This window comes from Anomaloglossus baeobatrachus, chromosome 12, assembly GCF_048569485.1.
Source record: "Anomaloglossus baeobatrachus isolate aAnoBae1 chromosome 12, aAnoBae1.hap1, whole genome shotgun sequence".
NCBI classification, from domain to species: domain Eukaryota; kingdom Metazoa; phylum Chordata; class Amphibia; order Anura; family Aromobatidae; genus Anomaloglossus; species Anomaloglossus baeobatrachus.
Genome location: NC_134364.1, coordinates 3868076 through 3884826, shown reverse-complemented (window position 1 = coordinate 3884826; position 16751 = coordinate 3868076). Strand labels below are relative to the sequence as shown.

General features: G+C 47.8%; 1 protein-coding gene across 3 annotated transcripts in view; it reads right to left on the bottom strand.

Annotated features, from left to right (window-relative positions):
* The window catches only part of NRXN3 (neurexin 3), a 693208-nt gene that overhangs the window by 335190 nt on the left and 341267 nt on the right, over positions 1–16751 (bottom strand). For all 3 annotated transcript variants that reach the window (XM_075330463.1, XM_075330464.1, XM_075330465.1), the window contains 2 exons: positions 1002–1121; positions 397–778 (listed from right to left, as the gene is read on the bottom strand). In XM_075330463.1, the coding sequence (XP_075186578.1) occupies positions 397–778; positions 1002–1121 (502 nt within the window). The remainder of the gene's footprint in view (positions 1–396; positions 779–1001; positions 1122–16751) is intronic.

The window sequence follows — 16751 nt, the reverse complement described above, 5'->3', positions numbered from 1 at the left end:
AAACCCTGCTCTGTACATTTCATCATCTCAACCGGTCCTAGGGAAACCCTACGCTGTATATTTCATCATCTCAGCCGGTCTTAGGGAAACCATACGCTATACATTTCATCATCTCAGCTGATCCAAGGGAAACCCTACGCTGTATATTTCATCATCTCAGCTGGTCCTAGGGAAACCCTACGCTGTACATTTCATCATCTCAGCTGGTCCTAGGGAAACCCTGCTCTGTACATTTCATCATCTCATGCCTGTCCTAGGGAAACCCTGCTCTGTTCATTTCATGAATATGCATCCTACTGGGCCATAATGACTGGAGTCTGCAATGAGCGGGCCCATCCGCAGCCCCTCACACCTTCCCCTTCCCACTCATTAATCCTTTGCCTTATCTGCTCATACCCCTTCACCAGCTCCACCGCTATGAAGTCGCTGCCATCTCCGCTGTTGAAGAGAATGAAGCCATCAGGTGAGATGGTCTTGAACTGGAAGAACAGATGCATGGAGGTGTAGGCCTGGAGGGTAGGAAGGGTCAGGTAGCTGGGCTTGGTCCGAAAGGTGACAGGATCAGCAATGATGGGCCGGATGCCGAAGCGTGCCTTCAGCTCGCAGTAGTCAATGTCTCCATTCTTGCACAGGTCAATGTAGAGCATGCCGTTGAACATTAGGCTCTGAAGGTGCCCAATAAACTTTGAGGGCACGGCGGAGGCAAATCGCTTCTCTGTCATGGAGCCGGTCTCAATGTTGTGGAATTCTAAGCGGGTGTGATCACCTGCCATGGTACCTGGGTAACGGGATCAAAACCATTACAGTAAAACCAAAAAAGAAACACAGGACGAAACACCAAAAGCAAGAAGGCGCACAGCACGGTACAAGGGCGCCATCTGCTGGAACAACAGCAGAATGCAGGAAATCAGAAGAGCAAAACCCAGCAATCAGAGCTCCCAACTACGACCGCTACCGCATCACCGAAACACCAGAACATTGAGAGCAGACACCCCTCTCACCTTCAGCCACATCATCATCCACGGTAAGTTTAAGGGTCTTCCCACGTCGGACCACTCTGACAGTGTGCCACTCATTATCATTCAGCTTCTGCCCCGCATAAAGCGTCTCAGGCCCCTTACCTAATATACGGTGGAGAGAGGCGTTACTGACAAATCACAAGAAATCACAAGCATCAGGACAGCGACAACGACGGACCGCCCTGCATTATAAAGCCTGGATATTATACCCAAGACGGGAGCAGTCAGCATCGGGTATTATATATAATGTACAGGGATCAGTCAGCACTGGGGTATTATATATAATGTACAGGGATCAGTCAGCACTGGGGTATTATATATAATGTACAGGGATCAGTCAGCACTGGGGTATTATATATAATGTACAGATCAGTGACTGGATATTATCAGGACGGGATCAGTCAGCACTGGGGTATTATATATAATGTACAGATCAGTGACTGGATATTATCAGGACGGGATCAGTCAGCACTGGGGTATTATATATAATGTACAGGGATCAGTCAGCACTGGGGTATTATATATAATGTACAGGGATCAGTCAGCACTGGGGTATTATATATAATGTACAGGGATCAGTCAGCACTGGGGTATTATATATAATGTACAGGGATCAGTCAGCACTGGGGTATTATATATAATGTACAGGGATCAGTCATAACTGGGGTATTATATATAATGTACAGGGATCAGTCAGCACTGGGGTATTATATATAATGTACAGGGATCAGTCAGCACTGGGGTATTATATATAATGTACAGATCAGTGACTGGATATTATCAGGACGGGATCAGTCAGCACTGGGGTATTATATATAATGTACAGATCAGTGACTGGATATTATCAGGACAGGAGCAGTCAGCATCGGGTATTATATATAATGTACAGGGATCAGTGACTGGATATTATCAGGACGGGATCAGTCAGCACTGGGGTATTATATATAATGTACAGATCAGTGACTGGATATTATCAGGACGGGATCAGTCAGCACTGGGGTATTATATATAATGTACAGATCAGTGACTGGATATTATCAGGACGGGATCAGTCAGCACTGGGGTATTATATGTAATGTACAGATCAGTGACTGGATATCATCAGGACGGGATCAGTCAGCACTGGGGTATTATATATAATGTACAGGGATCAGTCAGCACTGGGGTATTATATATAATGTACAGGGATCAGTCAGCACTGGGGTAATATATGTAATGTACAGATCAGTGACTGGATATTAACAGGACGGGATCAGTCAGCACTGGGGTATTATATATAATGTACAGAGATCAGTGACTGGATATTATCAGGGCGGGATCAGTCAGCACTGGGGTATTATATATAATGTACAGGGATCAGTGACTGGATATTATCAGGACGGGATCAGTCAGCACTGGGGTATTATATATAATGTACAGGGATCAGTGACTGGATATTATCAGGACGGGATCAGTCAGCACTGGGGTATTATATATAATGTACAGATCAGTGACTGGATATTATCAGGACGGGATCAGTCAGCACTGGGGTATTATATATAATGTACAGATCAGTGACTGGATATTATCAGGACGGGATCAGTAAGCACTGGGGTATTATATATAATGTACAGAGATCAGTGACTGGATATTATCAGGACGGGATAAGTCAGCACTGGGGTATTATATATAATGTACAGAGATCAGTGACTGGATATTATCAGGACGGGATCAGTCAGCACTGGGGTATTATATATAATGTACAGATCAGTGACTGGATATTATCAGGACGGGATCAGTCAGCACTGGGGTATTATATATAATGTACAGATCAGTGACTGGATATTATCAGGACGGGATCAGTCAGCACTGGGGTATTATATATAATGTACAGGGATCAGTGACTGGATATTATCAGGACAGGATCAGTCAGCACTGGGGTATTATATATAATGTACAGATCAGTGACTGGATATTATCAGGACCGAATCAGTCAGCACTGGGGTATTATATATAATGTACAGGGATCAGTCAGCACTGAGGTATTATATATAATGTACAGATCAGTGACTGGATATTATCAGGACGGGATCAGTCAGCACTGGGGTATTATATATAATGTACAGGGATCAGTCAGCACTGGGGTATTATATATAATGTACAGAGATCAGTGACTGGATATTATCAGGACGGGATCAGTCAGCACTGGGGTATTATATATAATGTACAGAGATCAGTGACTGGATATTATCAGGACAGGATCAGTCAGCACTGGGGTATTATATATAATGTACAGATCAGTGACTGGATATTATCAGGACCGAATCAGTCAGCACTGGGGTATTATATATAATGTACAGATCAGTGACTGGATATTATCAGGACGGGATCAGTCAGCACTGAGGTATTATATATAATGTACAGATCAGTGACTGGATATTATCAGGACAGGATCAGTCAGCACTGGGGTATTATATATAATGTACAGATCAGTGACTGGATATTATCAGGACGGGATCAGTCAGCACTGGGGTATTATATATAATATACAGAGATTAGTGACTGGAGATTATCAGGACGGGATCAGTCAGCACTGGGGTATTATATATAATGTACAGGGATCAGTCAGCACTGGGGTATTATATATAATATACAGAGATTAGTGACTGGAGATTATCAGGACGGGATCAGTCAGCACTGGGGTATTATATATAATGTACAGGGATCAGTCAGCACTGGGGTATTATATATAATGTACAGATCAGTGACTGGATATTATCAGGACGGGATCAGTCAGCACTGGGGTATTATATATAATGTACAGAGATCAGTGACTGGATATTATCAGGACGGGATCAGTCAGCACTGGGGTATTATATATAATGTACAGATCAGTGACTGGATATTATCAGGACGGGATCAGTCAGCACTGGGGTATTATATATAATATACAGAGATTAGTGACTGGATATTATCAGGACAGGATCAGTCAGCACTGGGGTATTATATATAATGTACAGGGATCAGTCAGCACTGGGGTATTATATATAATGTACAGGGATCAGTCAGCACTGGGGTATTATATATAATGTACAGGGATCAGTCAGCGCTGGGGTATTATATATCATGTACAGGGATCAGTCAGCACTGGGGTATTATATATAATGTACAGATCAGTGACTGGATATTATCAGGACGGGATCAGTCAGCACTGGGGTATTATATATAATGTACAGGGATCAGTCAGCACTGGGGTATTATATATAATGTACAGATCAGTGACTGGATATTATCAGGACGGGATCAGTCAGCAGTTTATTAGTTTGTATTGTACTGATGTTTCTTAAGTGCATGGAGTAAAATTCCTTTAATTCGGCATCCAACAGTCCAGTAGTTCCGACAGTCCGGCTCGTGATTCTGGCACAGAACTGTGTGCTAATCCGGAATCTTCTCACACCAGAAAACAAATAGAACAATTAGTCGACTATTCTCATCATGACAACAAGATGATAGCAGATTAGTTTTTCAAAATGAACAATATAAATCACTGAATGGCACGTCTACTCCATCTGATAATCTGGAATGATTGACAATATGGAACATGGTGACCTATAGATCCCGGATTAAAGGAATTAAAAATAAACAAAAACATATTAAGTTATTAAGATTAATGTAAATCACAATCTGAAAATTAGGCAACATCTCATGTATTAGGAAATCTCAACTAGAATTACCTTATACGTTATACCAGATGACTTGCCAGTTGTCACACACAAGGCGTTCCACCACCACACTCGACGCCTTCCCTCTACCACTAGTAACACCTTCCCCCACCACCACACTCGACGCCTTCCCTCTACCACTAGTAACACCTTCCCCCACCACCACACTCGACGCCTTCCCTCTACCACTAGTAACACCTTCCCCCACCACCACACTCGACGCCTTCCCTCTACCACTAGTAACACCTTCCCCACCACCACACGCGACGCCTTCCCTCTACCACTAGTAACACCTTCCCCACCACCACACTCGACGCCTTCCCTCTACCACTAGTAACACCTTACTCCACCACCACACTCGACGCCTTCCCTCTACCACTAGTAACACCTTCCCCCACCACCACACTCGACGCCTTCCCTCTACCACTAGTAACACCTTCCCCCACCACCACACTCGACGCCTTCCCTCTACCACTAGTAACACCTTACTCCACCACCACACTCGACGCCTTCCCTCTACCACTAGTAACACCTTCCCCCACCACCACACTCGACGCCTTCCCTCTACCACTAGTAACACCTTCCCCCACCACCACACTCGACGCCTTCCCTCTACCACTAGTAACACCTTACTCCACCACCACACTCGACGCCTTCCCTCTACCACTAGTAACACCTTCCCCCACCACCACACTCGACGCCTTCCCTCTACCACTAGTAACACCTTCCCCCCACTACCACACTCGACGCCTTCCCTCTACCACTAGTAACACCTTCCCCCACTACCACACTCGACGCCTTCCCTCTACCACTAGTAACACCTTCCCCCACCACCACACTCGACGCCTTCCCTCTACCACTAGTAACACTTTCCCCCACCACCACACTCGATGCCTTCCCTCTACCACTAGTAACACCTTACTCCACCACCACACTCGACGCCTTCCCTCTACCACTAGTAACACCTTCCCCCACCACCACACTCGACGCCTTCCCTCTACCACTAGTAACACCTTACTCCACTACCACACTCGACGCCTTCCCTCTACCACTAGTAACACCTTCCCCACCACCACACTCGACGCCTTCCCTCTACCACTAGTAACACCTTCCCCCACCACCACACTCGACGCCTTCCCTCTACCACTAGTAACACCTTCCCCCACCACCACACTCGACGCCTTCCCTCTACCACTAGTAACACCTTCCCCCACCACCACACTCGACGCCTTCCCTCTACCACTAGTAACACCTTCCCCCACCACCACACTCGACGCCTTCCCTCTACCACTAGTAACACCTTCCCCCACCACCACACTCGACGCCTTCCCTCTACCACTAGTAACACCTTCCCCCACCACCACACTCGACGCCTTCCCTCTACCACTAGTAACACCTTCCCCACCACCACACGCGACGCCTTCCCTCTACCACTAGTAACACCTTCCCCACCACCACACTCGACGCCTTCCCTCTACCACTAGTAACACCTTACTCCACCACCACACTCGACGCCTTCCCTCTACCACTAGTAACACCTTCCCCCACCACCACACTCGACGCCTTCCCTCTACCACTAGTAACACCTTCCGCCACCACCACACTCGACGCCTTCCCTCTACCACTAGTAATACCTTACTCCACCACCACACTCGACGCCTTCCCTCTACCACTAGTAACACCTTCCCCCACCACCACACTCGACGCCTTCCCTCTACCACTAGTAACACCTTCCCCCACTACCACACTCGACGCCTTCCCTCTACCACTAGTAACACCTTCCCCCACTACCACACTCGACGCCTTCCCTCTACCACTAGTAACACCTTCCCCCACCACCACACTCGACGCCTTCCCTCTACCACTAGTAACACTTTCCCCCACCACCACACTCGATGCCTTCCCTCTACCACTAGTAACACCTTACTCCACCACCACACTCGACGCCTTCCCTCTACCACTAGTAACACCTTCCCCCACCACCACACTCGACGCCTTCCCTCTACCACTAGTAACACCTTACTCAACTACCACACTCGACGCCTTCCCTCTACCACTAGTAACACCTTCCCCACCACCACACTCGACGCCTTCCCTCTACCACTAGTAACACCTTCCCCCACCACCACACTCGACGCCTTCCCTCTACCACTAGTAACACCTTCCCCCACTACCACACTCGACGCCTTCCCTCTACCACTAGTAACACCTTCCCCCACCACCACACTCGACGCCTTCCCTCTACCACTAGTAACACCTTCCCCCACCACCACACTCGACGCCTTCCCTCTACCACTAGTAACACCTTCCCCCACCACCATACTCGACGCCTTCCCTCTACCACTAGTAACACCTTCCCCCACCACCACACTCGACACCTTCCCTCTAGCCCCAGTAACACCTTCCCCCACCACCACACTCGACGCCTTCCCTCTAGCCCCAGTAACACCTTCCCCCACCACCACACCCGAAGGATTCCCATTACCACACCTAAAGCCTTTCCCCCCAGCATGACAAGCGACACCTCCCCCCACCACACCCAAATATTCCCGTTACCACACCTAAAGCCTTCTCCCCACCACCACAAGCGACACCTTCCCTCATCACACCCAAATATTCCATTTACCACACCTAAAGCCTTTCCCCCACCACCAAAGCGACACCTCTCCCCACCACATCCAAATATTCCCGTTACCGTACCTAAAGCCTTGCCCCCACCACCACAAGCGACACCTCCCCCACCACACCCAAATATTCCCGTTACCACACCTAAAGCCTTTCCTCCCACCACTAGGGACACCTCCCCCCACCATACCCAAATATTCCCGTTACCACACCTAAAGCCTTTCTCCCCCAACAGCACAAGCGACACCTCTCCCCACCACACACAAAAATTCCTGTTACGACACCTAAAGCCTTCCCTCTACCACCTCCAGAAGCGACGCCTTCCCCAACCACATTTCTTCCGCTACACCCAACATCCTGTTTCTGCCACACTTACTTTATACCATTCCTTTGCCGCATCCGGAGCCTTCCCCGCAGCACACCCGGAGCTTTCCCAGCACTCAAGGCCTTCCCCCCTCCACACCCACTACCTTTCCACCACACCTAACGCCTTCCCTCCACCACACCCAAGGCCTTTCCCTCTCTCTACCCCCACTACCTTTCCCCCACCACCACACCCAACACCTTCCCTCCACCACACCTGGCACCTTTTCCAATCACACCGGGCAGTTTCATTCTGCCACACTTACCTTATACCTTCCCTCTGTGCTGCGTGCCGTCTTCCATGTATTATACCCGATACCTTCCATTTTTACATGTGATACTTCGAGACAGCGCTATGTAACAGTGGAGGAACTTCATACCCAGGGTCAGGCCCATCCAACCCCATAGTGATGATCCCCCTTAGAAAACCTATTCTCACGTTTTGGTTTTCCCTGCGGTGTCACGTCTGCACGTTATGTTGGGATCCCCACAGTTTACAGCTAATTTTTGGAGGTCGCAGCAGTACGACACTTTATCGGTATATTAGAAGAGGACGCTCACGACAGATACAGAGAGCACACAGCACAGAGCTTCACATTATAAGCAAAACTGAAATCAGTAAATATAGCAATATTCATGGTCTTACAGTTGTGGTTCACATGACTGACAAGTGCGCGGAATACTGAAAACACCTTAAAAACTTAATGTCAGGATATATAAAAAAAAGTGGCCCAGACTGACCACGCGTTGGATAAATGAGAATTTAGGCCCCTCTCTCCCCACTTTGTGTCACATGACTGTAATCGGTCGATAAATCACGGCTTTGATGCAGATATATTTCAGTGTTTTAGTTCACAATCCACTGCTGTCTGACTTGCCCAGAAATGCTTATATCACCAAGCACAAGCAGTCTAAAGGGGACAAGACAATATCCGAAGACACTGGCATCCCGACTTCAACAGTTCTACTGCTCTCAGACACTTATCCAAGAAACAGCCCAGAACTTTCCAATAAGAAAAAGAAATATTAACAAGAAAACCCTACACTACACGGACTGAAACGTGGAAAAGAAACAGAGTACAACATCCAGAGAACTTCAGGCCGAGCTGGAGAAACCTGGAGACACGGATGTAAGACAAACCACAGGACACAATACCAACCGCTAATCCCTCCGTTAAATGTTGTACGGAAAGAAAAGCTAAGTAAAGCGTTAAGCTAATAGACGAAAAATACGAGTGAAGTAAAAGTATCCCCACCTACAGTGACACAAGAAGACGAAGCCTACAGAGAAAAGTGCCCCCACCTACAGTGACACAAGACGAAGCCTACAGAGAAAAGTGCCGCCACCTACAGTGACACAAGAAGACGAAGCCTACAGAGAAAAGTGCCCCCACCTACAGTGACACAAGACGAAGCCTACAGAGAAAAGTGCCCCCACCTACAGTGACACAAGACGAAGCCTACAGAGAAAAGTGTCCCCACCTACAGCGACACATGCAGACGAAGCCTACAAAGAAAAGTGCCCCCACCTACAGTGCCACATGGAGACGAAGCCTACAGAGAAAAGTGCCCCCCCACCTACAGTGCCACATGGAGACGAAGCCTACAGAGAAAAGTGCCCCCACCTACAGTGCCACATGGAGACGAAGCCTACAGAGAAAAGTGCCCCCACCTACAGTGACACATGGAGATGAAGCCTACAGAGAAAAGTGCCGCCACCTACAGTGACACAAGACGACGAAGCCTACAGAGAAAAGTGCCCCCACCTACAGTGACACAAGACGACGAAGCTTACAGAGAAAAGTGCCCCCACCTACAGTGACACAAGACGAAGCCTACAGAGAAAAGTGCCCCCACCTACAGTGACACAAGACGACGAAGCCTACAGAGAAAAGTGTCCCCACCTACAGCGACACATGGAGACGAAGCCTACAGAGAAAAGTGCCCCCACCTACATTGCCACATGGAGACGAAGCCTACAGAGAAAAGTGCCCCCCACCTACAGTGACACATGGAGACGAAGCCTACAGAGAAAACTGCCCCCCACCTACAGTGCCACATGGAGACGAAGCCTACAGAGAAAAGTGCCCCCACCTACAGTGCCACATGGAGACAAAGCCTACAGAGAAAAGTGCCCCCACCTACAGTGACACATGGAGACGAAGCCTACAGAGAAAAGTGCCCCCCACCTACAGTGCCACATGGAGACGAAGCCTACAGAGAAAAGTGCCCCCACCTAGTGACACATGGAGACGAAGCCTACAGAGAAAAGTGCCCCCACCTACAGTGCCACATGGAGACAAAGCCTACAGAGAAAAGTGCCCCCACCTACAGTGACACATGGAGACGAAGCCTACAGAGAAAAGTGCCCCCACCTAGTGACACATGGAGACGAAGCCTATAGAGAAAAGTGCCCCCCCACCAACAGTGACACATGGAGACGAAGCCTACAGAGAAAAGTGCCCCCACCTAGTGACACATGGAGACGAAGCCTACAGAGAAAAGTGCCCCCACCTACAGTGCCACATGGAGACAAAGCCTACAGAGAAAAGTGCCCCCACCTACAGTGACACATGGAGACGAAGCCTACAGAGAAAAGTGCCCCCACCTAGTGACACATGGAGACGAAGCCTATAGAGAAAAGTGCCCCCCCACCAACAGTGACACATGGAGAAGCCTACAGATAAAAGTGTCCCCACCTTTAGTGACACATGGAGGAGTCTATAGAGAAAAGTGCCCCCCACCTACAGTGATACATGCAAGAGATTACAGAAAAAAAAAGTGCCCCCTGTGACAACATGGACTCTGTCAGTGCCTACCATGAGTTAAGTTTCTTAAAATTCAGCCAGACATGACGATAGTTTGTTTATAAACAGGGGATAAGCCCCTCATTGTTTCTACAAGACTCTAAAGCCTAGGTCACACGTAGCGACGCAGCAGCGATCATGACGACAATCTAACCTTATCAGGATCACTGGTGCGTCGTTACATGGTCGTTGGTGAGCTGTCAATCAGGCAGATCTCCACAGCGATCAGAGAGCAGCCACCAGCCACCCATGTAACGACGCTGTGCTTGGTAACCATCGTACACATCGGGTTACTAAGCAAAGTGCTTTGCTTATAGTTACCCAATGTGTACCTTGGCTACGTGAGCAGGGAGCCGGCTTCTAGAAGCTGCGGACGCTAGTAACCAAGGTAAATATCGGGTAACTAAGCAAAGCGCTTTGCTTGGTTACCCAATGTGTACCTTGCTTACCAGCGTCCGCAGAAGCCGACTCCCTGCACATTCAGATCGTTGCTCTCTCGCTTTCAAACACAGCGATGTATGCTTCACAGCGGGAGAGCAATGACCAAAAAATGGTCCAGGACATTCAGCAACGACCGGTGACCTCACAGTAGGGGCCAGGGCGTTGCTGGATGTCACACACAGCGACATCGCTATCACGATCGCTGTTGCATCACAAAAACCGTGATTCAGCAGCGATGTCGCTTAGTGAGTCGTGGCCTTTAGGAGTCTAGTGTTAAAGTTATTGTTGACTCATGTAATTGCCTTGGCCAGTGAAGGTCAGATACCCAGACAAAACAATTATGCGAACCTCCCATTGTATTACTATGTGTATTGCAAGATACAATGTAACTTAGCTGTCTATCCCTCGCCTCTGCCAGAGACCATTACTACTAGGGATATTTTGTATACGGCTTAAAATCTAGCCAATAAGAGCCCAGTCTTATCCACCAATCATGAAGAACCCAATGGTCTGAATGGAGAGCTCAGGGGTATAAGAAGGAGGACTGTCGATTGCCCGGTTAGACTCTTGCTACATGATACCAATCTAGGATCCGCGGATCCAATTGGCAAGCCATAACCAGCCCTTGATTATAATACTACATGGACTTCAGCATCGAATGCAAGGATTCGGCTGAGCTATCAAAGACTACCTAAGGATTGAATCCAGCTTAGTACAATCTAGTCACCTGACTACAGGCTTTGCGGCCCTCAGCCAGCTTCCTAAATCTGGCGTTATTCCATTCTCGGTGGGTGCCCGCCGAAAGCGGGGTTCTGCTGGTTTGGAGTAAGTAGTCCTGGAAGATCTGAGGCACGGACATTCTAATCCCTGGTAAGCCAGCAGAAGGGTGAGAAACTGTTGCCGGTTACATTCTGTGGTTTTGCTGGTTATGTGCCATATGCCGTTAATTGTTTGGGGATCCAATAAAGTCTTAATATTGTGATTCCCTCACCCTGTGTTGTTTGATTAGTTTTCCGCCCACGGTTAAGGAGGTCGAGCATTACCTACCCCACCTGCAAAGATACATGGAGGAGTCTATAGAGAAAAGTGCACCCACCTACAGTGACAAATGGAGATGAAACTAACAGAGAAAATTGCCCCCCACATACAGTGACACAGTGAGAATAAACCTACAGAGAAAAGTGACCGACCTACAGTGATACATGGAGGAGACTACAGAAATAAAAAAAAGTGTCCTCCGCCTATAATGATATGGAGGAGACTACAGAAAAAAAAGTGTCCTCCGCCTATAGTGACACATGGAGGACCCTATTAAGAAAAGTGACCCCCCCCACCTACAGTGATACATGGAGGAGCCTAGACAAAAAAGTGCCCCTACCTACAATGACACATGGAGGAGCCTATAGAGAAAAGTGGTCCCACCTACAGTGACATATGGAGGAAAAAGCGTACAGAGAAAAGTACCCCCTCCTACAGTGACACATGGAGAAGAAGCAAATAGAGAAAAGTGCCCCCACCTAAAAAGACATATGGAGATGAAGCCTACAGAGAAAAGTGCCCCCCACCTACAGTGACACATGGAGGAGCCTATATAGAAAAGTGCCCCCACCTACAGTGACACATGGAGAAGACTACAGAGAAAAGTGCTCCTACCTCCAGTGACACATGGAGGAGCTAACAGAGAAAAGTGCCCCCCGCCTACAGTGCACATGAAGGAACCTATAGAGAAAAGTGCCCTCCACACCTAAAGTGACACATGGAGAAGAAGCCAATAGAGAAAAGTGCCCCACCTACAGTGACACACGGAGAAAAAGCCTATAGAGAAAGGTATCCCCCACCTACAGTGACACATGGAGGAAACTATACAGAAAAGTGCACCTCACCTACAGCGACACATGGAGAAGAAGCTTACAGAGAAAAATGCCCCTTCCTACAGCGACACATGGAGAAGAGGCCTACAAAGAAAAGTGCCCCCTTCTAATGTAACAAATGGAGACGAAGCCTACAGATAAAAGTGCCCCAGTCATACAGCGACACATGGAAAAAAAAGCCTACAGAGAAAAGTGCCCCACTCCTACAGTGACAAATGGAGACGAAGCCTACAGAGAAAAGTGCCCCCTCCTAAAGTGACACATGGAGACAGGGCCACCACTAAGAATTTCAGGGGCCCATACTGGCAAAACTTTGGGGCCCCCTTGAGACTCTGCCCAGAAAATTAATAATACACCCCTAGACAACCCGCTCCAGAATCTCTCTCCCACATTGCCCCATGTATACTCTCCATCCACATACACTGCCCCTCTGGATAATATACCCCCACACAATGCACCTCTGTATAATATGTCTCCCCCACACACTGCTCCTCTGTATAATATCCCCCTACACACACTGCTCCTCCGTACTATATCCCCTACACACTGCTGCTCTGTATAATATCCCACACACATGGCGACTCTGTATAATATCCCGCCAACACACACACTGCTTCTCTATATAATATACCCCCACACACACTGCTTCTCTATATAATATCCCCCACACACACACTGCTTCTCTATATAATATCCCCCCACACACAAACTGCTCCTCTGTATAATAACACTCCAAACACACACTGCTCCTCTGTATAGTATCCACCCCACACACAATGCTCTTCTGTATAATAACCACACACACACACTGCTCCTCTTATAATATCCACCCCACACACACTGCTACTCTGTATGTCCCTCACACACAGTGCTCCTTTTTATATCCTCCACACACAGTGCTCCTTTGTATATCCCCCACACACAGTGCTTCTCTGTATAATATCCCTGCACACACAGTGCTCTTCTGTATATCCCTCCACACACACTGCTCCTCTGTATAATATCCCTCGCATATGCTGCCCCTCTGTATACTAACTCCCCCCACACAAGCTGCCCCTCTTTATATATATCCTCCCACAAACACTGCCCTCAGTATATCACCCCACACACACTATCACTCTGTATACTATCCCCCAACACACACAAACTGCCACTCTGTATATATATCCTCCAGGTATATACGTTCCCCTCCTGGGCACACTCTGGTATATATGCACCATCCTAGTTGCTACCCCCTTCCTGATGTATATGTCTCCTCCTGGTATATATGTACAAACCTGGGGGCCTCCTGATAAATATATATACCCCTCCTGGGCACATTCTGGTATTTATGTCCCCATCCTGGTTTCTGCCCCCTCCCTGGTGTATATGTCCTCCTCCTGCTATATATGTCCCATCCTGGAAGCCTCCTGGTATGTATACGCACGCACACACACACACACACACACACACACACACACACACACGTGGTCAAAATTGTTAGTACCCCTTATTTAAATGAAAAAAAAAATCCACAATGGTCACAGAAATAACTTAAATCTGACAAAAGTAATAAATAAAAAATTATGAAAATGAACAAATTAAAGTCAGACATTGCTTCTTTTCTGCTTCCACAGAATTAAAAAAAATAAATAAATAAAACTCATGAAATAGGCCTGGACAGAAATGAGGGTACCCTTAACTATTGCAATCACTGCAATCAAACGATTCCTGTAACTGTCAATGAGACTTCTGCGCCTCTCGACAGGTATTTTGGCCACTCCTCAAGAGCAAACTGCTCCTCATGTCTGGTGTGTGAAGGTCGCCTTTTCCAGACGTTTCAGCTCTTTCCAAAGATCCTTAATAGGATTTAGGTCAGGGCTCATAGAAGCCACTTCAGAATAGTCCAGTGTTTTCCTCTTAGCCATTCTTGGGTGTTTATAGCTGTGTGTTTTGGGTCATTATACTATTGTACGACCCATGACCTGCGACTGAGACCAAGCCTTCAGACACTGGGCAGCACATTTCTCTCTAGAATCCCTTGATAGTCTTGGGATTCATTGTACCCTGCACAGATTCAAGACCCCCTGTGCCAGATGCAGCAAAGCAGCCCCAGAACATAACAGAGACTTCTATTACTTTTGTCAGATTCAAGTTATTTCTGTGACCATTGTAGGTTTTTCTTTCATTATACGAGGGGTACCAACAATTTTGACCACGTGTGTGTATATATCCCCCTCCTTGGCACATGCTGGTATATATGTTCCCAGCCTCGTTTCTGCCTCTTCCTGGTATATATGTCCCATTCTGGGGACATCATGTCATATTTGTGTGCTGAAAAAAGAAAAAAAAAAAAGAAACAAAAACACATTTTACTCCCCCTCCCAGGCTCCCATGTCGCACGGTGTAGTCTATGAGCAGTGACCCACGGTACATTTCAGCTGGATATGCGCCCTCCGATGTGCATCTAGGTGAAGCAAGGAATGAGCTGAGGTCAGCGGGTGGGGGAGCAAGCTGGGGTCGGCGGGAAGGGGGCGGGGTGGCAGGTTTCGGCAGGGTCACCTAATCACCCCGGCGTTCGTTTTCAGCTCACCGAGAGTAAGTAATTACCCCGAGCCTGGCTGGACCCTTCTCTTCACCGGACCTCGTACACCAGTCAGGGCTGTAATGCATTGATGGCAGCCCTGCATGGGGGAGCCTATAGACAAAAGTGCCCCCCACCTACAGTGGCACATGGAAAAGCTTATAAGGAAAAGTGCCCCTTCCTACACAGACACATGGAGGAGCCTATAGAGAAAAAATACCCCACCTACAGTGACACATGGAAGATCCTATAAATAAAAGTGTCCTCTACCTGCAGTGACACTTGGAGGAGCTTATAGAGAAAAGTTTCCACACCTACACTTCCACATAGAAGAGCCTATAGAGAAAAGTGCCCCCCACCTACAGTGACATATGGAGGAGCTTATAGAGAAAAGTGCCCCCTCCTACAGCGACACATGGAGGAGCCTATAGAGAAAAGTGCCCCCAGTGACACATGGAGACGAAGCCTACAGAGAAAGGTGCCCCCAACCTACAATGACACATGGAGGATGCTATACAGAAAAATGCCCACGCCTACAGAGACACACAGAGGATCACACAGAGTAAAGTGCCCACTCCTACAATGACATATGGAGGAGCCTATAGAAAAAAAGTGCCCCCCCACTTACAGTGACACATGGAGTAGCCTATGAAGAAAAGTGCCCACTCCTACAGAGACACATGAAGGACCCTATAGCAAAAACTGCCCCCCCCTACCTACAGTGACACATGGAGGAGCCTATAGAGAGAAAAAAATCCCCCACCAACAGTGACACATGGAACAGCCTATAGAGAAAAGTGGCCCCCACCAACAGTGACACATGGAGAAGCCTATAAAGAAAAGTGCCCCCTACCTACAGTGACGCATGCAGGAGCCTAGAGAGTAAAGTGCCCCCTCCTACAGTGACATATGGAGGAGCCAACAGAGAAAAGTACCCCCCTCCTACAGTGACACATTGAGGAGTCTATAGAGAAAAGTGTTCCCACCTAGAGTGATTCATGGAGGATACTATAGAGAAAAGTTTTTCTGAAAAAGGTGCCCACTCTTACAGCGAGACATGGAGTAACCTATGGCGAAAACTACCCCCCACTTACATTGACACATGGAGGAGCCTATAGAGAAAAGTGCACCCACTTACAGCGACACGTGGAGGAGCCTACAGAGAAAAGTGCCCCCTCCTACAGTGACACATGGAGGAGCCTATACAGAAAAGTGCCCCTCACCTACAGTGACACATAGAAGATCCCATAAAGTAAAGTGCCACATCCTACAGTGACACATGAAAGAACCTATAGACAAAAGTGCCCCCACCTACAGTAAAAAATGGAGAAGCCTATAGAGAAAAGTGCCCCCTCCTACAG